Source organism: Rhea americana, unplaced genomic scaffold (assembly GCF_003343005.1).
Source record: "Rhea americana isolate MKP2758 unplaced genomic scaffold, rheAme1 scaffold_99, whole genome shotgun sequence".
In the NCBI taxonomy this organism is placed as follows: Eukaryota; Metazoa; Chordata; class Aves; order Rheiformes; family Rheidae; genus Rhea; species Rhea americana.
This window is the reverse complement of record NW_028187188.1, coordinates 808865-833592: the sequence shown is the minus strand read 5'-3', so window position 1 is coordinate 833592 and position 24728 is coordinate 808865. Positions and strand designations below refer to the sequence as shown.

The 24728-nt window shown below is 41.7% G+C and overlaps 1 protein-coding gene across 1 annotated transcript in view; it reads left to right on the top strand.

The window, feature by feature from the left end:
* Positions 1–19316: 19316 nt before the first annotated feature.
* CUNH4orf54 (chromosome unknown C4orf54 homolog) overlaps positions 19317–24728 on the top strand; it is a 16844-nt gene continuing 11432 nt past the window's right edge. Inside the window, exon 1 of the mRNA XM_085325652.1 lies at positions 19317–19473. Within this exon, the coding sequence (XP_085181778.1) occupies positions 19317–19473 (157 nt within the window). The remainder of the gene's footprint in view (positions 19474–24728) is intronic.

The window sequence follows — 24728 nt, the reverse complement described above, 5'->3', positions numbered from 1 at the left end:
GAGCAACTGCATAATGTAACAGAGGAACTGGTGCTATTTTTAGTGAGGATAATTAATTACTGAAAAAGCTGAAAATTTCTTCTGGTGCTCAGATAATGAAGCAAGATCCAAAATTGCAGGTGTAAATCAGCCATTTGTTTTTGCAGTGAGACATCTGTGCAGGTAATTTCAGTACTTTAATTTCTGTATTCTGAGCCTCACCCCCCCTTTTTTTTTTGTTTAATCAGAATGGCAAATTCTGTACACCCAAATAAAGACACATAATAATTTCTGTGTCATCCTGAAAATTAATGTAATATATTTATATGGAATAGCTGTCAAGGGAGTGAACAGAGAGTAGAGRTAGCGATGACAGTTTGTAATTTCTGTGGCGAGGGTGAAAGAGATCTGAAACTCTTCCAGGCTCTGCTTAAAGGCTGATCTACTAAGTAATTGCTCTGAACTGCCTCGCTTCCACTTGAGATAGTCTTGCAGCTGTCCAGATGAGCGGTTAAAGTGGCCTGTCACTTAAATTTAGAGATCAGATTTTAGTTTCTACAGCTGCAGACAGTATGTGATACCTGAAGCCCAAGGTGTAGAAAATGGAATCGTCTCTCTTGGCAGAGCTTTATCTGACAGCCACAGAGCTGCCCAGTTCTTCTCACCACATAGTCTTTAAAAAAAAAAAAAAGGAAAAAAAAAGAAAGGAAGGTATATAGGTTTACAAATTTTACAAAAGCCAGTCGTGCGCTTTGTGTAATTGCTGTATTGCAGCAATCTCGCCTCATCCTCAGATCTTGTGAACAGGAAGAAAAAATAAGGGAGGTTGCAGATACTGTATACCTAATTCAGTTAAACCTATTCTGGACTTCACCTCTAGGCCTCTGAGCTGTGTTGCTTTGAGCCATGGAAAGTGAATAGAAAGAACTAAAGGTTCTGGCAGACACATTCCTATCCTACGATGTCGTGTGTATTAGCTAAGGATTTCTGGTTTGTCTTTTTAATAAAGTGTGAGGAACCCTGTTTGCACTAGGCTGTGTGCATACACGATTCCTGACGGCATTATAGAGTATGCATTTTGAGTCAAGCCAGTGGAGATAATTCATCTAAAATAGCGCAAGCCGTAACTCCCAGCACCAGCCTAACAGAGAAGGGAGGAATGTGATTATTCTGTTGTCTTTCCACATATTTTTTCTTAGAAGAAAAGGCATTTCAAGATGGTGTCAAGGGAAAAACAGCTACTGAGTGCCAGGGCAAGAGTCCCCCCATTGCTTCCCATTCATCAGCAGGGCTCAGAAGAGCCTGTTTGTTTTCTTTGCTCCCTATTAAAGTCGGTATGGGCAGGTCTCATCTCAGCTACAAAGATATYCCAAGAGTTTCTCTTTCCCATATCCCTGCTGAGCAGAGCTGGCTGAAACTATACATATTTGGAGAGGAAGAGAAGGAGGAACTAGAATCAAAAAGACCTTTCAGTTTAGTCACAATTTTATGTTACAATTAATATTTTGATTAAAAAAAGGTGGTAAAATTTTTAGCTATTATTAACTTTAAAAATCTGTTTTTTCCTCCAGGTGAAAAAGGGGGAGAAATTTTGTTCCTATGGAAATATTTTCTCCCAAATATTTTGTCCATTAGTTTTATTGCTTACCAGAAGGGCGCATACATAGTGGAGATTCTGCAAACATCTGTAACCTCACTGGATTACAGATGGTGCTGCTTCCTGTCATAAAAATTCACCACACTTTGAACTGTTAGCTGGATCCAGGCCTTCAGCTAGAAGCTGCTGAGACAGAGATATTCTCATTGTTATGTGTGGATACACAGCATAGAAGAACAAAACTGAGGCCTCTAAGTGTTTCTGTATCACAGAAGACAATAGTAGCGTAAGAGCGAGTCAGAATTAAGGCAAGGACAGAAAACAGTGGGATTACCCAGGAGGCAAAGGAAGACACAGAGACTGACCATAAAACCCTGTTGTACCTAAAGAATCTATAGGAGAGGCTACAGTRTTAGCATATATTCGTACTTAAAACTGCAGAAGCTTAGAAAGAAAGGATGAAGTCACAGTAAGGACCTTAATAAGTTCACAGTCGAACAGTAATCACAAAAACTGAGCATGTCCTTTGTTTTGAAGGACTTATTTGTAGAGGGATTTTTTCTTTGAGGGAAAAAATACTCCTCCCCCCTTTTAACAAGATTGAAATTGTAATCTCATATAGCAAGAAAGATAAAAGAAAAAGCTTTTAGCATTTGGGAATTTTTCTCTTCCATATTACACTGCTTTTTCTTTTCTAACTTCTTAGCTCACTCTTTTCCTATATTTAAAATGGTTTTACTGTTTGCATCTGAACCAGTAGAGAAGAGGAAAAGAGTGTAGTCAATATGCTTTTTTTCTCCACTAACTGAGAAAAGTATTTTTGTCCTCATGATTTTAAAATAAAATAGATCTAATTCAGAAACTGTCAGGTAGAAAAATAGAAAACATTCAGATTGATTTGAGTTTAGATATCACGAGAGGGGGAATGAGCCTTTAAACAACTGAAGTTTTTTGGGAGGGAGGAGGAAACAGTGCTCAGGAGATGTTTCCCTAATGCCAGAAAAGCGAAGGCAGAGCAGAGCAATGCCAGGATATTGAAGTAATGTGTCAGCTCTCTTGGCGGGGTTTGGACCATGGAAACAGGTTCTGAGCTGGAGGTGCATATGAGGTCAAAAGAAAGCTCAGGGATTTTTTCAGCGAGGATGTGCAATGACATACTTGCAAGCAAATAGACAGGAGTCAGACAAGSTAGTGAAAGAGTAATTAAGGGGTGGATAGGAGCTATATAAAGTCCTAAACAAGGAATGATTGAAGAAAGAAGAGCTTCGAGTTGAGAGGTTAGAGTCAGAGAGTAAAAAAGAAAACTCAGAATATTAGTCCTAGCAAGTACTTTGTCCAGACTGTATTTAAATAGCTTTCAGTATTTGTGGGTCATGGTATAAACAGCTGCTCCTTCTCAAGGATAATGTCATTRAGGATAAAAACAAAATGTGAAATTGTAAACACATATCAGTCTTTGAGTTCTTTAAACAACTTATACAGTAGAACTGTCAGATGGGTTTGTTTCTGTTTTGGAGTAGAGATTAGTATTACCATTTGTAGGAGGGTAGTGGGAAACATGCTTTTTATTGACTTCATTAAAACAATGTACTTATTTAATGTTAATAATATGTATCTTTGGAGCAGAATGCAATATGAAGTAGAGGAACCTGACCTCTATTGCAAATTCATAGATTAGAAAATTCTGTTTATCAAAAAAGTCCCTCTGTGGGTATGTGTAAGTGTATACAACAGGAATGTGAAGCACCAGAGGGGGTTTGCAGGAAGGAAAACACTGATATGAAAAGGCAATGTGGAAGCTACTTGAGGTAGGGCGAGACATACAGGCTTCCTGTAAAGTACTACCTTGAAACTAGGCAAGTAGAAGGCTCGTAAGTATTTGGAACATAATTATTTGTTATTTTCAGAGATTTTATATGTCTGGAATAAACTGTTCYTTGGAGAACACAGGGACTATGCAATGCTATGCTGCTTGTATATTTTCAAAACAGGACAGGGATAGCATTTGTTTAATGGGAAGTGAGACCAGTATGCATCACTTTCTCTGTATGGTGCTATAGAAGAAGAAATCTGAGAGGAATGGTCACTTTTAACAGATGGAAACAACCCAAATGTTCTTCTCAATAGCTAAGTTGTGAATGGCTTATCTCATTTGTTTTATAATCCCTGGGGGCAGGAGTGAAAGGGTGAAGGATTTCTGAAACACGAGGAGGCCAAGAGATACCCTGGCTCCATCAGAAACATAGTCCAGAGGTCACTGATAGCCGTGGTGTGGGAGAGACAGTGGATGAAGATGAGGAATGTAAGATGGAGGAGTTAACAAGCTGGCAGAGATCCTGGCTCAGTCTTCATTGCTTGGAGAATACATGCACATTAAATAATTTTCTGTATGTGAATTCCTTATAGATGGCCCATGGGCTATTAGCACACAGCACCACCTCATTGGAGTCCAGAAACTTTATGCCCTCTTCTCCCCAAAAGGAGAAAGTAAGGCCCCAAGTTTTGAGGAATAACTCTCTGAGGATTATTTCAGCTTGATAGCTGCCAGATCTGTGTATTYGCTCTTCAAGATACTACTGCCACTCAACCTCATGGAACTTGTGTGATATTTAGAGAGCAGTGCATCACCTTCCCTTGGAGCTCAGTCTCATGAGGCTCAGGACAGCTCTCTGCGGGCTTGRAGAAGGTGATCTAGCAGAGAAATTCCAGCCCCCAAATCCTGTCTGCCACATGGAATTATTCTGTGCAGAATAACTAATGTATGGAAGGGTAATGTTAAAGCATATAAAAGTACATGTTACAGAGTCATCAGAAAATTATGGTTGGAAGGGACCTCTGGAGATGATCTAGTCCAACCTCCAGCTGTAACACTGTTGCCTAGTGTCTGTGCAGCCCTTAGGGACTCTTGTGTGGGGTTTTCAGAATGGTTTCCATCACTGTGGTAATTGCACCATAATTAACCCAGTATTTACCCATGACAAGCAAGTACAATGATAAAAAATGGGAGGAACGTGAAGACAAAATGGCATCAGAGCTCTTAACTCTTAATCCCCAGCAGCATTTGAGTTAAACTGGAACTTTGAATTCTTAAAGTTGCCCGCTAGTATGCATGTTTTTGCGTCTGATCTTTTGGTTAAGCATTCCGAATGCTACGTATTCAAAATTAGTAAACAGTACTAGCTTAATGAGTTAACTAGTGCGCGTTCACACTGGATTTGCAGACCTTATTTTCCAAACAGTGAGGGGAATGTGGAAAAACAGTAATACTTGTTGAGAATGGTGAAAGCGTAATTGCAGAGCATTGCACTGTGTGACTAATACTATGGTTATTTTTGGAAAGAGTTGAGGGTCAAAGARCCTATCAAGAAAGGAAATGTGAGGACAGCAGATAAGTATTGTTGTTCTGTGGAATATGACACAAGAAAAATAAGAAAATAGCATTAAAGAAGTCTTACAGAAACCTTTTTCTCTCCACATAATCCTTCTCTGTTTTTTCCCCTAATAGGCATATATTCATGCATCCTTTTCTAAGACTCTTGTAGTACGAACCTGGTTGCTGATAAGAAGTGGGGTTTTGGTTATGACTCCTATTCTATCTTTCCTCACAAATCCAGTTAACTTTACTGAGATTCTGACACTTGAAGGAAGATTTGGGCCATTAATTGCAGCTGCGTAGAATGGCAGGGAGGCGCAGAATCCAGTGATGCATAATGTGACAAGATTTAATTTAAATGTGAATTTGGTGAAGAGTAGGAGCTCAGCAGCTGGAGTAGAAAGAGCTCAGTACAGTTCAGCACTGAAAGCAGCACAGAGAAACAGGTCTTTAAGTGTAAAGCAGTTGTAGAGTGATTGTTGGCTTTTAAAGGATGAATTAACTTTGCTCCAAAGGTGGGGGGGGTTCTGCAGATACTCCCACTTCTGTGATCAGAGCGCTATGATGGTGGGTTTACTGCCCCTCAGAAGTGCGTAAGGATGGTGATGGCAGTGTTAAAGGAAAAGCCAACCTCTCTAGGAGTTTCTGGAAGCCAACAGCACAGACGCATTGATTCCAGAACTGGTAGTATGGCAATGTGACCTTGGCAAGTAGCTTCTCCTTCTTTGCAAAGGAAGGTGTTCATTTGTAAATATCTCAGATTAAAAAAAAAAAAAAAGTATGACAGAAAAAATAACCTTGGAAACAACCCAGTGTAATTCAGATGAAGATGAGACCAGTATAGATCTTTGTGCCCCTCTAGTGGCTAATCTGCTTAATCTGCTACAGAGGTTGTGAGAGCCTTCTGCCTACCTGGTTTCTGGGTGACCACCCAGAGCTGCCACACCTAAATCCCCAATATGGCTCTTCATCATTTACTCTGATAGCTTGAGTTCAGTGCATGAATCCCATTCCCTTCTGCACAGCGTAAACTCATTATCTGTCCATAAATGATGGCCCCAGGTTTCTGTCAGGCATCTGTATCTGAGGGTGATGTGACACCAACATCCAGGAGATYTGGAAGGCAAATCTGTTTGATGTAAATCTGCAGAAGAGGCAGCATTTGCTCCCGCATTCTCTGTTGCCCGCCCTACACCCCTAGCCTAGTTAGCGTTTTGATCCCTGAGAAAACAGATGTTTTGTCATGCAAATTAAAGAAAGTTTGGATGCTTACTATTAGTGCAACGTAGCTTGCCGAGTAGCAACACACAGTGCAAGGTCTGATTTGGGTAGATATAGCTGTTAAAAAGCACTGGTTTGTTTATTAAATTCTGTGATAGAACCAGCAGGTAGTTCTGATTTATGCGTGACATAACGGGTGTAGTTTCTTCCCTGAGGGGTATCTGGATCTAAAAATAAATATGGCACAGTTTGTGTTTTTGGCAAGATGGCACAAATACTTTTCAAATTACTCTCTTCACTAGAAAACAATTGTACTCAGTCCTCTGACAACTCCAGCACCTGCTGTCTTCTGAAGTTTATGTACAGTGTGAATCATCAGCATGCCTTGAAGTGACATAGGTCCATTTTAGGTTCTAGCGACKTGGAATACACGAAAACCTTGCCTTTTATGGGACCTTCTGAAAAGTTCTGTTGTTGTTGTAGGATTTGAGTGTTTATTCTCTTTCCCATACTGTGTCCTTCCTACAGGAAACAAATACAGCCTCCATATCTGAGCAGTGGAGTGAGTGCTGTTGTGGTTCTGTTTTCTGTTCACTCAAGGGCCTTGGACACCTTATGCAGTTCTACCCATCTTAATGTTTCAGTTTATCATTTCACTGTGTAGAAGTCAAGCACCGAGCAATCTTTGCCACCCTGTGGTCCCCTGTGTAAAGGGAATGAATAAAGTGTGATCATATCCATAATGTTCTATTTTCACAGAGCTTTGAAAAGGGTGTTTCTATACAAAGACCCATTTAAGCTTTACTCATAGAAAATCAGGGCAAAAGGTAGGCTTTCCTGCTACTTTAAAAGAAGTTGTATATATTATTCCCCAAATTGCCAGTGGCTTTATAGCCGTAATCGGGTCTTTGGCTCTCACTGCCTCATTTTCCCCATCTTTACAAGTTATTTACACCATGTAGCCATAATCATTATTATAAATATACGTACATCAGAGTGTTAGAAAGTTAATACTTCTAAATGCCCTCAGGTGTGAACAGTGCTATACAATAGGCACTAAATGTAATTATAGTAGCGGTTACTTGACTGGCTCATTTAACAGCATAAGGGACACTAAGAAATACACTGGTACTATGAGTTCCTTAGGAAAGGGTCTAGAAGCCAAGTCAGGATGTGGTATGGTTTCCCAGGCTGTAGCAAGGAAGGTTGCATAAACTTTGTGTGTTTGTGTGCCTGATCATGTCTGTTTGCATAAACTGTAAATTCTGGGTTTTCTGTGAATGAAGAGCACATGTGGAAGGGCACAGGGTGTCGAGAAACTGAAGTTAACAACTCTGGACTCAGAAGCAATATAGCAACCATAGTGAAGCTCTGTGCTGGTGGTAAATATCACAGCAGAGATGCCAGGCTAGTTACACATGATAGTCTAACACAGTCCTTCCTTTGGGATCTGTGCTAGTACTGCTGTACCACAACCTGCTGATGTGTATGTACGTGTAAGGCTCTGGGGGTCTCTCATCCTGTGCTGTATTGCACAGAGAGGGTCCCTTCTGGGAATCCTTGCCTATCTGTCTTTAGCTACGCACGCTGGTCACATGCGCAGAGCTCTCTCTCCTCCAAATTCCCAAATACCTTCAGCCGTCAATGACCGTGACCTATCTAGGCCCTGATTAGACTTCTACTACCCTTGATCTTCTTGTGTGCATGTTATTTCAATATGCTTGACTTAAACCCTGGGAGCCCCAATCCTGCTCTTCCTGCCATGAATTACTGCTGCTAAAATTCAGGCACAACAGATGACTCTTCTGTCCCATATGCTGTTAGATGCCAGTCTTCTCGTTCAGGTCCATCTAAGCAGATCCCTTTCGTTACCATCTAGCATGTGAACCTCCAAGGTGTGTACAGAGAGTCCCATGCAGGCAATGTCTCAGAGCTCTGCTGTAATTCAGTATTAGCTGATTGAATGAGTGTTGTTACAACATGAGTCATTGCGAACACATTTCTTTAAAAAACATTTCTAAATTGAATGTAAGTAACAGGTCACAGCTGAAAGACACAAAATTGTAGAAATTGTTTTAGAAATCAGCAGTAAYCAGAATTTCTCTGGGCAATCCCATAGGGGTAACAGACCAGTTTAAAGTTTRAGTTAAACAGGTCTAATCTTTGTCCAGCAGAAACAAAAATGAGCCTCACTTTGCCTCACTGTTCTTCGGGGGTCGCCAAGCTTTTGGGCAGAGGTCAGTTCTACCCTGTAAGAAAACAGTGCCAACTGTTGCTTTGTACCATATGGAAAGTTTTAAAGCAACCAAGCCAAGAAACCTAATTTAGGAACAGCTATCCTTTTGCTGTGCTATCAGCTGATTAAGGTTACTGAACCTCACTGGGCCCTGCTTGCTRAAACTATGGAAATGTTTCATCTGTTCCTCTTGTCACTGAAGAATTATGGCTGGAGCAAGCAAAACATGCAAAGGGCCCAAGTGCAGCCTGGTCACATCAAGGTGGGAGGGCAAGACCGRTTCATAATCCTTACCTAAATCCAGAACCAAGAATGTCAGCTGTGCTAATTGCCCGGCTGCTGAAGGTGTAAAGGGAACTGAAGGGCAAACAAGAAGAGCTGAGTAAAGAGGCATTTCTCTTTGTTGCTGCCTAAGGCTCCTGAAGGGATTCTGAGAGTCTCCAGTCAAGAGAAAACATCTATACAAACATTTTCTCCCATACAGACTGTGACTTTGCAGCCACAATATGTTCTATAGCCACARATTCCCATTTTCATGCCTGGGAATTGTCCTGTTCAGTTCTTAAAGAGTCTGTGTTGGGGGCATTCTAAGAGCCAGGTGTCCAAACTACACTTTGCTAATGCAGGAGATAATGCCAGTGTTCACACTGGAACAGATGCAGATGGATGTTTCTGGATTAAATTCTTGATCACAGAAATGTACAGGAAATTTCAGAATGAGAGAAGGTTGCAGCAGGAAGAACTGCGTCAGACTGACTAAAGCCAAATTAAAAATGACAAGTCCCCAGAACTGCCTGTTTTGTGCCTACAGTCTAGTGGGATGTGTACCAGGTTTATTCCGATCTCTTCCTTTCCATTGCAGCCTCTGCTTCAGCCCTCAGAGCTTTTGCTGGGACTCTTTTTTTGAGCTTTAGACTCCTATTTTACAGCATCTAGAGGGACCAGAGGCCTCTCCTGACTAGAGCCTTTGGCATGGACCATAGTATGAGCAGGGAGCCATAGCTGTAACTGAGCACCCGTTCTGCTATAAAGGGCTAAGGCGCCCAGCTTCAGAGGTGTGCTGACTCTTGCCACTTGCTCATGAGATGCTACACAGGTTTGTTGTGCTGCCGTTTACATTAATAAACTATAGTGCACGTCAGCAAAAGGGAACAGAACATCCTGAGCATTGTTTAGTAAAGTATCAGATCTGCATTTCAGGCATCACAAAACTCGGAGCTATTTGGATCCAGGATTTTTGTTTAGTTCCTTTAGTCTGGCTATAGAATTCTTCTCAAATTCCAGTCCTGTCCTTCGTCCTGGGAGATGTTTCAAATTAAATCCTGGAAGTATGCAATCAGGTATCTTGGTCTAGACTTCCTCCAAGTATATAAAGTGAATTTTATCAAGATGTTGATAAAGTTAATTTCTTCTGGCTACTGCTCTGTGAATGTGTAACGAAAGTCAGAATTTTCTGCCTGATTGTTACTAGTGCTACTTGTTGGATGTAATGAAAGATAAGTGAAAGCACAAGTTCTGTTCTGCTCCAATGCTAAAATGAGAGCAGTGAAGATATTGTATTGAACATTTCCTCCTGTCTGACAGCTCTAAGAAAGCACTCCCAATAGAGAGCTCACTTTCCATATATAAATGTCATATGAATTTTGCACTTACAGATTTTGTTACCCAATTTTGACATCCTTCCTGATGGCTCTGCCACATGTCTAGCTTGAGCTCTTCATCCTTCAGGAGCAGCGATAATGATGTTTCCATGCTTTGCTCCCAGTCCCTATGACAAAGCCTTGATCGTGGAGAACGCCTAATGGCTCGTCAGCCTGCAAGACACGTGTTTTTGTGCAAACATATTGCCTGTACTTGTCCTGGGGATTACTGTACACTRCAGTAGCTTACCATTTACACAGTTCAGCTTGGAAGTTAGGCAAGCMTCTTCAGCACCTCTAGGCAGTAGATAGGATGGGGAAAGGTAAATCCAACTTTAGAGGCAAAACTGATGACTATGGTTTAAACTGACACAGCTGAAACTTGCTTAGGGAGTATTTTGCAGTCAAATTCTCACCAAAAGGTGCCTTTTTTTTTTCAAGGGATTCTTTGTACTTTRTGTTTAATGGCTACTGCAACAAAAACTTACACACAGCTGTATTGTAACTTTTCAATGACTGCACTAGAATCAGTATTGGATTTTGTTTTGTAGTTTTTTTCATCTGCATTTTTATTAAAAAAAAGCATAATTATATAGCAGGATTTGAGAGTGMGCAATAGAGGCTTAAAGTGAGTACATCTGTCTACACTGATTTCAAAAATCTCATTAATTTTGGATGTTTGGGATTGGCAATATGATTAATTTATAATCTAAAGCCAACATTTTAGCATGCACCTTACCTGAGATGTTCCTATGAGTTACTGACATTATTCTAACTTTTGTCTGGCTTTTACCCTGTTTTCATGCTTTCAGCTAGTACTGATCAAAGACAGAAGCAGCCCACAAATAGTCTGACCAGAAGAGCAGTTAGCCTTAGGACTGACTGATCCCCTAGAAAACATCAGCAGTTCTGGGCTTGTATTTTTTTGAGTTTCTGTGTTACAGTTATTTCTAATGCTCTGATTTTTTTTTTAACAGAAGCAACTGTTAAAGTACAAGACTGTTCTGAAAACATCTGCTGATACTTATACAGATGTCTATAAATAGCCAGTGCAGCTATTGTATCCTCATGCTGTCAGCGTTAATGTGACAAAAAATTTGTTTGTGGAGATACCAGGTTCCTAGGGGCAATGAATTTTGGATGTCTTCACCTACCTATCTTTTACTGAGATATATCATAGGACTGTCCAGCTGATGAAGGATAATGATGACTATTTTATAGTATAGTGAAAAAAAAATTAGACTGAGGAGAGCTGTTAAAATRTTGCTTGATCAATACAAATTCAGTTTTGCTTAGAAACTGAAATTCATTTTTGTGTTTGGAAATACAGATAATGTCCAGTTAGGAAGATTTTTCTTTCTTGTGCACAGTGAAAATGTTGGAGAAGCATTGCAGATTAATCATCAGATAGAGTGAGCATCTAAATGAGAGTGAGCACGTGCTAATTTAAATCTGGAGTTATCCCATGAAGTCAAGCCACTCCTCTGGTCCAGATGGGAGAAGATTCACCTTCTGTTCAGGTCAGGAGCAGCTGATCAATTTTCAGGACTCAGATACAACCTTGGAACCTAGTTTTATTTCTGTAGGTTTCCGAATCAAAGATCAGACTGACTTTTTTTTTTTTTTTTTTTTTTTAAAGTTAAAAGGGAATTGCCTTCTCCGTTTCATTCAGAAAGTTAATTCTTCAGACTTTTGCATATATCAACAAGTCACATACTATTTTAAATGTTAATTTTTATTAACAAGTCTGCTATTCCATTCTGCATTGCTGACAAGCCATTACAGTAGTAAACTATTGACAGAACATTTTGTATTAAGGAAGATTAGATAATCAGTATTCTGGTGGGTCAGCTGATCTGAACCATATTCTGTCAGAGATTATTAATATTCATATTAATGGAAACCCTCTGTGCAGGAACAGCAGTGAACTGCAGTACAATTGAGTAACACTTTAAAAGGCACCATCAGGAGTGTGAATAGCTTGACTGACTTTTTTCATTACTAATATATTCTTTTTCTTCCTCTAAAGCAGAGTAACAGTATTCAATGTAATATATATATCCTATCATCTTTCTTTTGATTAGCAGCCAAGAAATCTGTTTCTTGAATTTTCAGTGCTTTCTTTTTTGGAGCCCTCTTTTCCATAGGTGCATTTTTACCATATTTTGCCAAATTTTGTTCACTGCTTTTAGCATTTATAATATCCAAAAATGAAACCTGTGCAGAGTGTGGTAAAAGTTGGCTGGTGATAGAAAAATGTATCTTCATCTCTTTTGCAACAACATACCGTGACAGTACTGGATTTTCAGTTATCCAGTCCTTTCCCAAGTAACATAGCTTGGGAGCAAAACTCACTTGTCAAAAGGGAGAATGTGGAAAGTTTCTTGCACRCTTGTATTCAGAGACCACTCTGCGCAAGTCCAGTGTGACTTGTCTTCAGAGGGCATTAGTGCATGCGGGAGTGGAGAAAGCTTTTGTACATGTATCCATGTCTCGCCCGTTTGGATTCTGTGCCAGCTTCAAAGCCATCTGCTCTGGGGTGGAAAAGCCTGCCTTAACAGACTAAAGCAGCTGCTCTGGAAGTTTTTGCRTGCTGATCTTTCAGTTACTTCTCCTGTAACCTTGAATGACCATCTTTTCTAGGTAAAGAGAGAGAACATGAATCTCTGGTTTAGAAACTGATAAATCCTAGGTTTCTCCTAAACATACAGGACTACTTATATTAGTCTTGATAAATGACTGACTAAATCATGTAACCTGAGAACCTGCCCATCTACATTAGAGCCTGGAATTGGTTGCGTGTCTGTTCTCTTCAAACCCATATTGTGTTATGGGCTATACTGTCTCTGTCACTGCACAGCTCTTCTCAGGTTGCCATCGTATCACTGTAACTCCTTTTTGCTATATTTGATCACTAAAGACAACTGTGCTGCCCAAACAGGATATATGTTAACTAGAGCTTTATTGTCAAGTGCCGCTTGACTTTAGCCCAGATCATCTTTAAGTGCCAGCCCTTTTCAACATGTTCACAGTAGGATGTATGGAGATTTCAGCTGAGAGTAGTGATTTGTTCAAAAGCATCAACGTGTGCTTCCACGTACGCGGTAGCCAGCGATAGAAAATTGTTATTCTGTGTTTTATGCTTGCTTATTTGTAAAGTATGTATATATGAAGTTTACATTATAGACCTAGCTGTATTGCAAGTTCATCTGGCTTAGGTTCCACTGACTGCTGGTGTCGCAGGATAGGGCTTTCATGGACTAACCTTTTTCCAGCATGGAGATGAGTATGCAATAGTTGAACACATTTGAGGTCATTGCCATGCATAAGCAGTTGAAAGAGGGCTCAAGAGTTCATTCAAGCTAAACATATCATTGCACTGTAGTTYGAGGTATCGGACACATGTATATGACTGCTTTTGTTGCACACAAACCCACGCTATCATTTTCGTCAAGTTTACCACCATTGACAGGAACATCCCAAAGTACAAACTAGTTTACGTTTGTTAAGTACTTAGACTTAGTGAGACCACTGATCCCTGTTCAGATGAAGTTATCCGTCTTGCAGATCTTWATTCTTTTCTGATAGTAGTGGGTTTCCAGTGTTGACACAATACATCCCACGTGGGCCTCTGTGAAATCCTAATAAAAGTCTCAGGATAGTAGTCACTCTGGAAACTCCATTCTGTTTTTCTTGTAAATGGGAAGTAAGGCAGTTATTCTGTGGTCAGATAGGGAAATTTTTATTACGTGCTTTTAAACATCGAAGTGACTTGTCTGAAGTAAGAACCTGATGATCATAGGCTTCCCTACCTAGTGAAAACGTTTRAATGTTTAGGAAATAGTCTTATTCCAGAAGCATTTTGTTCCGTTTATGCCAGGTCCCAGTAGGAGTCCGGAAACAGAGGAATGAAAATATGGGAAGTCATTTTAAAGGAAGCTCAAATAAGCTTTCAGTTTTCCATGCTTCTGAAACATAGAGCAGTATATGAGGAACAGCTTTTGAGGGAGAATTAAGACTTTTTTTTTTTTTTCCCTGCATCGCCCTCACATCGCAAAGACTATACTGAAGAGACAAACAAGCACTTTCTGACAAACAGGGTGCTCTTGGGTTGGCTCTTGGGAGTCCTCGCCATCGGGAACTGCCTGCAGTGTAGAGCTGAGATAAGCAAGCTTGCCCAGCCATACCTAGAGGCAAGATATCCCAGCCCAGCTAAACCTCTGCGCTTTTGCAGATGACCCGTCAGTATCCCAAGTAGCCAGTTTAAAGTCAGCGCAAGTATCTGTGCTACGTGCTACCTGGCAGCCACCAGCTAATGTAGTTGTTGCTAGCGTCGCTGGGYGGCAAACATTTTTGTCTAACTGTACTAACAGTATAGGAAAATAAACAACTATTAGAGCGTGGCCAAAAAATTTCCAGCTGGTCATTTATTTACTGAACGCTTCAGGCCTATTTATTAGTTTGGATCAAATTCAGCAAGTAGTTTAAGCTGAAAAAGAGGAGGAGAAAAGTTATTTAGTGTTTATATTTTCCAAAATAGAGGGGTCTTTTTTATTTTTTGTAAATCAAGATTCACAACAGAACATGGACACAATTCACAAACAGGAGGGGAAAGTCTTTCTCTGATTTCCCGCAGCCTAGTGACTTACCCAAAACAAAAGCCCACACGTCCTCAAGTCCTTCCTGCTGGATTTTAAACAGAGATTTCAACCTGGGTGTCCTTCCTCCCAAGGAGTGCCCTTGCCATCAGTCCGTTCTGGATTAGGTTGCTTTCCATATCCCTGGCTAAAGTCATTCTGGTTTTTATAAATATCTATAGGGACAAAGGGCAAGCGTGGGAGTGACTAAAGCCAGCTGGTTAGATTACTGTCCTCAGAGATGGAAAACCTTTAGTCAGATACCTGCTTCAGACTGGGCAGAGGCAGCCTGGATCCTTCACATCCTGGTGTTAACTTCCCCATGTCAGTGGTCACTTGTGACTTTACCCTCAAATAAATCTCCTTTCCTGTTATGTAAATGCAGTTTAAAAGTTTGCCAGTGAAGAGCAAAACATTCCACTTAAGAGCAAGCAGGKCTTTTTGTTTAACACAGCAAGGAAATTCCTTTATTTTATAATTTCAGCTGAAAGAAACAGGGTTTGATTTTTTTTTTTGAACTAACCTACAGTGATTTTTCTCCCTTGACTTTCTCAGCTAAAAATTCTGAAACATAGCTCTACTAAGGTTAGCACTGCAGCATTCAGAAACTGCAGCTGGGATTTGGGTGCAGGTGTGCTTACAGTCATGGGGTTTGATTCAGGACTCTCTTCAGCTTTGACAGAAACACATTTTTTATCTTTACGGAGGCAGACAACAGATGCATTCAGTGCATGTGTGCCTTGTGYGGTACACGCCAACTTGCCGTGATGATTCAGTAGTAATGATCACCATGTATGGAAAAACACCTCCCTGAAGAGAAGAGCCTTACTTGAAACCAGCTTGTTCTCCTCACCCTGAGTTAGCTTAGCAGCAAAACCGTGGTGGGAGCCAACTGAGGGGTAAGAGGTTATCTTGGAATAGCACCAGCATTTCATTGCATTTCATTTCAGTACACACACCACCTGGCTCCGAAGCCAAGATCCCCCCTCCGCCTGGGGGAAGGGAGGTGAGCGCGGAGAGGGGGAGGACTTGGAAACTCCTGCCTGTGCTGAAATGTTAGAGATTAGAGGGCAGGGTACACCTGTTGTAGCTGGAAAGTACCATCCTGCCTGTGCCACAGCTGCTGACAGTTGGCAAGCGCAGGACATGACCGGCCCTCGCTAGATTCCTCGACTGTGGGCTGCTGGTGCGAGTGGAGGGGTAGGAAGCCTCCTGGCCACCACAGAGGCCTTCGAGCAGAAGCAGCTTGTTTGCAGGAAGAGCCTTGCCCCCACAGGGTGTTTTTGCCCTCGGAGTTCAGTGGCTGGCGCTCACTGGCAGCAAACACGCTGCGGAGTCCAGGTGTGTACAGCAGGCCCTCCGTCACTCCAAGGCTGCAGAAAGAGGGGCCTCTGGCCCCAGTGGGTTTCTGCATTAATCCTCTTTGCTGAGAAGCTGTATGCAGACTCGGTTTGGACAGAGAGGAGATGAATATCAGCTTTTCAAAGTGATTTCCAGCAAAGCTAGGTGTGTGCCCAAACAGGCCACAGGCTACAGTGCCATTCCCCATGTCATTAATGCCACGAGTTATTTTTCAGTTGAGAGTCTTTTTGAAGATTCACTTGAAAACAAGCATAGCAGATACTGCAGAGAGGAGGATTCACAGGGTAGCGCAGGAGGAAGATTGGGTCAATATCTGCTTGGCTTAGTGATCTGAAGCTCAAGGATTTCAGAGAGCTCATCGCTTCCCAGGCAGCACTCAACACCTCGCAGAATCAGGCCTGTGTGTTCACTGCAAAGAGCCCTTCTAAACCTCTTGAGCACTCATAAGTGTTAAAATTCTGTGTGCATTTTAGAAACAYTGGGGGTAAGAAAAATAGTAGACCTAATTAGAGAATTCCTAACTTCTTGGAGAAAAGAAAATGGACAATTTTAATGTTTAAAATATTCACATCTTTCATAAATCAATAATGAGGACAAAAACTGGCTATACAAGAGCTACACAAGCAAAATCTAATGTATTGATATCATATATTTTGAGGCTGAAGCTTGAAATTGTAATTTAATGAAAATTGCGTTATTTTTCAGCAGAAAAAGAATTGCTCTGTTGATGAAGGATTTGTTCAGGGGCTTACAGTRTTCAGAGACTGAATTAACTAATTGCACAAGAAATTAGGACAAATTAAAAAAAAAAGCACACCTGTTATTAACACTACTTTCTAAAGAAACAGTATTAAGATATTAAATAATTGMTCATGTTGTGAGTGAAAAGTACTTTTGCTCTGGTTACATACACAAGTGCCTATTCTTAGCATGCCCGAATTAGGCTCCACAGGTTATGTGTGTGTGTGTTAATGTTAAGAGCATATACTTGACTATGAACTCTTCGGGGGCAGATTATGCCTTCCTGTACTACAGTGGAGAARTGCAGTTTTTCCAAGTTAAAATTGYGTCAAGGTTTGTGTAACAACTTCACTCTTTCTATTTCTGAGACTAGCTGTTAAGAATTGTTGCTTTACATATTTTTGCAATGTGCAGACATTAAAAATGCACATACATGTAATATCTTTKGGTTATATATACTGCAGAAAAAATATTTCAAAGATTTTTGTACATAAGATTACAGAATAATGCCTTGTATAGTAAATAACCTTTACTTGCTTCAATTTTCCATTGAATGCAGAGAGAGTATTTTTATAAGTAAGGATTCCTCATCTTGGTAAGATTTGGCAAGATCACTCACAAAGTTTGAAGAAAAAAAAATGTTGTCCAATTTAAATAAATCCCTTGGTCTAATATTACTCCGCTTCAGCCAAGGTATCATTTTCCAGCCTCATAAAACTGTCATGTCATTAGCATCTTAGGATGGTCTCCTTGTAAACCTGACCTTTACAATGGATTTTACACCTGAATTCAAGAAAACTCATTCGTGTTTTTCTCCATAGTTCTTTTAATTTGGGAAAAGATTTTTGCCTCTTGCGCTAACTACAGTAGTTTGCCAGATAAGAGCTGCTTTGATCTCTAACCACTTACTGTGTAACCAGCTTCTCCCATTTAATTGTTCAATCTGTAAGCTAAATGAGCTAGTGGAGAAACACATACGTATACAAAAGTGTGTACGTGACCTCAGTTCTGGGCAGGCAGATTGCGTACGGTTCATAATGGTGTTTATTGAACCGCTCTATATATAGAAACTTCAGTCCCAAAAGGGGCTCGCTTTGAGAGCTGTTTGATCCTCCTTTTCATCGCCATGCGATGGAAGGCACTTTAGCTGCCTTTTGCTCTAAGCTGAGGGAGAGAAGTGCCCACCGGTYGGGTACCGCACGGACTTTGGGTCCTGTGACCAAACACGGGCCRCGCGGCAGGAAGGTGTGCGTAACAAACGGGGTTTGCTTTTCGTGGGGTCCTCCAAGCGTCCTTAGCGAGCTTTGCAAACTGTCCCAGTCCAAAGCTGGCTACCCGCCACGCCGTGGCAGTTCCATGGTCAGGGACATGGCACRAGAGTGCTGATCTACGGCCTCGGTGCCCACGCGCACGTTTGTGCTTTCTGGCTTTAGAAGCCGTTAYGGGTAAACAAGTTGTTGCTAGAATTCAAAACCCCTCTGAGATGCAGTTGATCACATAAAGGGCTGATGATGCCCAACAGAAAAAACAGCTTGGCTGCTTGTTTTTCTCATTCTGAAGCAAATGGCTTAATGTTTTCATATTGTGGCCAGTGGCAAGCTAAAAATACGAGTTTTTTTTTTTAAGAAATATGCAAATTTAATCTGGTTACATTCATCTGGCTTCAGGAAAACTTTCCATGTTTTTCCACATCCAAATACTCTGAATTGTGAAGAAGGCTGGTTTTGAGTCTGAACTTTTTATCCCAAGTCCACTTCTATAAATAATAAGTTTTGCGTAATTTTAATGAATAGTCATAAATCAACTCTGTTGTCCTGCTTCCCCCCCCCCCCAACTTGGCTGAAACACCTCAAGCAAAGGTCATGGTTTCGGGTTTTGTGGCAATCATTTCCACAGTTCCAATAATCAGATACATCTGCAGTGCTCAAGTTACACGATAATACTGTACAAAGAATAGGGTCACCGCTGAAGCTCAGTCCCCAAGACACGCACATGACGGGATACTTCAGCAGACTCAGCAACCTAGCAGATGGGATCTCAGGGAAGACGGGTCTTGAGAGAAGTGGGAGAAAGAGAAGTAAAGTTAGATCAGTAACTGTATCAGTTTCGGTTTCTGGAAAGACACTGGAGTAAATATACAGTTTGTAAGCCCTTCAAAGATAATGAAGAGAGAAGTTACAGACAACATTGGGGTGRTATGGTTTGCTCTTGATGAGCCCATCTAATTTATTTTATGATAGGGCAACAGGCTTTGTGCAGAGGAGAAATGGCATTTGGCTTTGGTATGGCATTTTGCCCTTCTTACAGCAAGCTAGGAAAGCACTGTAGAGATAAAAGTATGAGGTGAAAAATAACTACACAGAACATGCTTGAATATTGGTTGTGGATAGTGCATCGTTTGTTTTAATAGTGAATTCAAGGGGGGCAGGAGGTCGCGTTTGTTCAGTTATTTTCATTAATAGTCGGATAATGAATGGAAAATCTGCTTGCAATGGGGCATTAGCTGAAGGGGTGTCAGCACTGTCACGCCATGGCGAAAATGGCAAATSTGGCTGGGATGTATAAGCAGGCACATTGCCTGCAGACACAAAGTCACCTTTCGCTCTTCGCAGCACTGCGGAAGCTCCACCTTGAACACTGTAGCCACTTCTTTGCACCGCACTCGAAGGTTTGCACCACACTTGCAGGTTTGCACCACACTTGCAGACTTGCAGAAAGTCCAGAGAAGTGATCAGAGATTTAGCAAGAGCTTTCCACCTGTAACGATTAAATGAATTGGGGCTGTTATGCCTAAAGAAAAGATGGGAGAGGAGTAAATGCACTCATCACCCTTAAGCGTGTAAAAAGCTGCAGCACAGAGAGTGATAATCGCTTCTTCCATCCATGGCAGAAATAGAGGGTTTACAGTATGGAGTCAGATTAGGTATGAGGAGACTCATATCTAATTACATGGATAAGCAAGTAGCAGATGAGATGGTCTGGGGAAGCTGTGAAACAAAGTAAGTAAAAATCTGCTAGAAAAGGCTGGACAGACACCAGTCAGGATGTCTGCCCTCAGGTACCCTTGCAATGGGGAGAGACATCTCACAACCTTTGGAGAGCCCGCTCGGTCCTGCGGCTCTCTGAGCACCTCTGTTTCTGAATGATCGCATCGGGGTCAGCTGGCCTGTTGTCATGAGCAAAGTAACAAGCAAAAATATTAGTGAAGGTACTAAACTGTTTATAAACAACCATATTGMTTATGTTCCTGTAGTTTACATACATTCTTGCTGTCTAGGTCTAATAGCCACCAAAATACTCTATCAGTGACAGCGTAGAGGCTGTTTAACCTGACACATGTAAAATTCAGCAAGGATTTAATTTAGTTTGCCTGGGTAGCAGGTTCCCTTAACAAATACACAGACTGGTATTTAGACTGTATTTGTAGCACAATTGGGAAAATATCCAAGAAATGTAAGCTTGTTCTGTGATTACATTTGTGCCTGTTTGTTTTGACATGAGATTTGGGGGTCTGGAAGAGAAGGATGGGTAATGAGGAGGAGGATATGTTTTAAAAATACATGCATCTTCTGCAGACCTTGTAAGGCATCCAGAGAGAGCTGCTTATAGCTAGGGTGAGAAAGAGCCTAGCTTTTTTTTTTTTTTTTTTTTTTTTTTTGGTCATTTAACTAGCGCTTCAACCACCGATTCTTACAGGGGCTCAGTTACATGGGAGCACATTACAGAGCATAAGGCAATTGCCAGAACATGATCCTTTCTCAAGCCTGAACGAAACATAGCCTTCTACTCCACAGGCCATGCTAAGGCCTTTAAATCCTGCAAGCTCAGACACTCAGGTTAGGGTCCTGAGAYCCATCCAACTCTAGCTTCCTTACAAGAGAGTCTGACTTGCTGTAAAATGAAGAGGGCTGCCAGGAACAAGCCCATATATGGTTTAAATTTGCAGGTTGGCTGATTAGAAAGGTCTCTGAAGCTTCCAGACTCGGAAGGGAAGAGGAAAGATCCTCTCAGCTCAGGTAGTCTTCCGAGTAAGTGAAGGGCTTCATTCCTATGGATGTTGTTTTTTACTTAGAACATAGTACKTCAACAGTCAAGCCCTTGCTAAACCCTAGAAGAAAAAGTGTTTTACAGCAAACGCTGGAAATCTTTTTTTTTTTTAATCARTGGAGTCAGACAGACTCCATACCTGGTTGCGCCTGTGGTTATTGTGTTTTCTTTTAATATATCTGGTAGCACCTGGAGATTTATATTGTGTGCTGGACTTCAGTGTTTATTACTAAACCAGAATTCCTGTTCTGCTTTCCAAAGTGGCTTTTTTTTCCTTTTTTTGGTCACTATTCCTAAAAGTACATTGGGTTTCCTTTTATCTTTATCACATACATCTAAACTACATCCATATATTTATTTGTTTTGACTTAAAGACAAGAAAGATGTTGTGTGCCCCAAAGGTTATTTTGACAGTGCACAATGTTATCAAAATTTACTGAGAAATCAAATCTAGCAGTATTCAGATTATTATTGAAAAGAGACTAATTGCCAAAATTAAAGTTCCTTCCTATTCCTATGTCATTCTTCATCTCTTTCCAGACATATAAGAACCGAAGTCTTTTGCTACATGCACAGAATGCAACAGGATCCTGCTGCTGTTTCCTTATTTTCYCCAAAATCCATCATTTCTTAATTTCTTAATTAATCCATCCATCTTAATTAGTGGAACTACTTATGCAAACAATATTTTGATTTTCCTTCTGCGTTGACCCTTTTTTATTAAACCCTCTGTCATTTATGTTCCTACTTCAGTTTTTAARAAATGTGAGTCAACTCTATAAAAACTAAAATGTATATTACACATTTATTAACATTTCTTAATGTTAATAAATTACCATTTTCCCTTTTCCTGGTCAGGGAATGCTCAACAAAATCTTGCTGCCATTCCAGCCACTGACTGTACACTTTTCTGAAGTCTCTCTTCTTGAGTCTCTTTTAAATCCTGCTTCCTTCAGTGATGGTGTTTTAAGGTGCACAGATAATTTAGTCTGTCTGAATTTTTCCCCCAAMCTTTACCTGTCTGATCTAAGCTTATCTGAGCAAATGGCAGAATGTGGTTGAATATAGTGTGTTAGGATTTTTAACAATAAGAGCCTAAAAGTAAAATACCTATTATGCACAKTATGAAAGGCATTCAATGTACAGAAGCTGCATGGTTGTCAGGGCAGTTTCAGTAGCACTTCATGACGGATTTGGATCCAGAAACTTCAGAAACCAATAGGCTTAGTAAGTTTAAAGGTGAAAACACAGAAGACTGATCAGTGTTAATGATGGCCTTAACGTAGTATTAGTAGGAGCATAAGAATGACAAGTATTGATTACCAATATCCAACGTGATTAAGTAAAATCACATTGATCCGATCAACTAAGAGTAAAGCAAGAGTAAAGTGAGAAATTGCTTTTTTCAAGAATGTATGATGGAACCACATTTTTCCTATTTACTTTTGCTTGAGAACACTCACTTTACCTTTGCCYGATGTAAGGGTTGTCTGGCAACATTAATAAATAAAGAAAACATAATAATAAAAAAGCACAGCTTTATAAACAAAGTTATTGAAGAACTTTGATATTCAGACACATATATAGAATTTAGCCTATACTAACTCTCCTACAACTCAAATATTTGGCTTATTTCTTTCTCAGTGAATGTTTGGACTACAAACAGACTTCCAGAAGTCTTTACCTTTTTTATTCTGATAATCTAAGAAACAAATAAATGGAGCAAATCAGAAAACCAGGAGGTTGAGATGAGGATTATTAGGCGCCTCCAAAATAGYATCTACCAAAGCCGACACTAAGGTGGCTAAGGGGAGAAGCTGAGGAGAAGGAATTAAGCCTAAACCCCCATGGAATTTTGCACTTTGCTCTGGGCCAGACTCACAACAAAGCATCTCTTAGGGGTTGGCACTGTGTCAGGGCACAATTTTCTGATACAAAAAAAATAGGAGGAGGAAATCCTTCTCTTTGGTTTTCTCTTGCCTGTTTGTTTTTTCTTCCTCCAATGCACATACAGAAATTAGAGCACTTAGGCTGGCTGTTACAAGTTCACTTTTTTTCAGTGGCTGTTAGCATTTGGGTGGCTGCCTAGATCCTAGGAACACGTTAGTTCCATGGGAAATGCCTAATGAACAAATGAGGGCTGAAGGAGATGTGGGGTTTAATGTATGTATTTTTTTGAATCAGTTGCATTAATTCCCCCTGGTGGAGACCGAGATATGCCATAAGCATGTGGGCATGTCTGAGGTGCTCTGTTGCGGTGTTAGCCTCAGCTGTGAAGATCTGTAAAGTTCTGTAAAGTTGAGAAGATTCAGTTCAAGGTATCACCAAAGGAAAATAGGAGGAGAAATATCTTTGGACCATAACTGGGAAACAGGCCACAGAAACAGATAAATAAGAAGTCAAGTTGGGATCCTACTTTCAGGGGGGATCTTGTTGGGGGATCCTGGAGGGAAGACAGGAATAACCATTACAACTTTTTAAAAAGGTTTTAATTGTGCTGGTTTCACAGGCAGTGAGCTGATTTATTGTGTGTTCCTAACAAAAACAAAGTATTTCTCCTGGCATGCCTTTCTGCAAGGGAGATTGACATATGAGACCCTGGTTTGGGGGCTCAGAGGTGGGGAGAAGGTGAGGGCGTGGGTGCAGGTCTTGTTGAGGGCAGGTGTCTGCTGGAGGAGTGGCAGGGCTGCTGCCGCTGCCAGTGCTCATGAGCYGAGTACCGTGAATGATCAAGGTTTAAAATCTAATAGCCCTCTGCATCCGAAGCATTTGGAAAGGACAGTGTTTGAGGATCTAGTTTTGTCCCACTGCCAATTAAAGCCAAGATYGCTCTTTAACAGGGTGTTAAAAATACTGCCTTTCTTTAGTAACATCACGTTGTAGTCCTGCCGGCTCAGGACGGCGGGCCAAGTCAAAGGTGTGCTTGGGGGGAGCACACTAAAATCTGGTGCAGGTGTCCTTAGGGAACGCTGGTGCCGTTCCCACAGCTACGTGAAGGCCGTGCTGTCGCTGTGCACCAGGGGACTTGTAGCTGCATGAACCTGGGTGAGGGAAGCACCAGAGCCGGGTAGGCCCGGTGCTCTTGCGATGCTCAGCTCCCCAAAGCAGTGCCGCTGGCTTGCTCGCCTGAGCAGGCGATGGCTTACGCATTTTTTTAAAGCTGCAGAATCAGGCTGTGGCTGCCTGCACTGCACAGGCGAGGGCTGCTCCCCGGCCTCGCTCGCTTTCCTTCCTCCCTTCGCCTTGCRAGGGTCTGGTGTCTCGCCTTTCCCTTCCGCAGCTTGTGGGGCAGATGGGCGCACGTCGGCTTGAGGGCCACTCAAGCTGACCAAAGGTCAGGTTTGCCAAAGAAATGTCTTAGTGCCAGGTGCATCTAAGACAGCATTTCTTGGGAAATAAGTAAATAAATAAATAAAAAGACAGCTCGGCTCCCTTGGCTTTTGCTTGGCTAGGAAGGAGAGTGGCCGTGCTCTCCGCTTGCAGCGGCTCCGCCACTGGGCCGCAGCCACGGGGTGCCGGGGGCGCCCCAGAGGAGGGGGCGGGGGGCGTCGGGCCGCGGGGCTCCCTCTCCCCTCGGAGCAAGCAGCGGCCCCGGGAAGCCGAGCAGCGGCATTTTTGCCGGCGGGGGCGGCACTGCTCTGAGAAGGGACGGCCGAGCGCGTTTATTCCCGTCAAACGCAGACGTTTAAAATAGGAATTTATTCCGCCGGCAGAGGTGACGCCGGCTCTATGTATAGTTGGCAGCTTGGAGCGACGTGGGAAAAACGCGGGGCGGCCTGGGCCCGGCCCCCGAAAGGCGGCGACCGGCTGAGCTGCCTCGGCGCAGGTGGCTGCGCTGCGGGGCGCCGCGCCCGGCCCGGCCCGGCCCGGCCCCTCGGCCGGCGGCAGCTGCCCC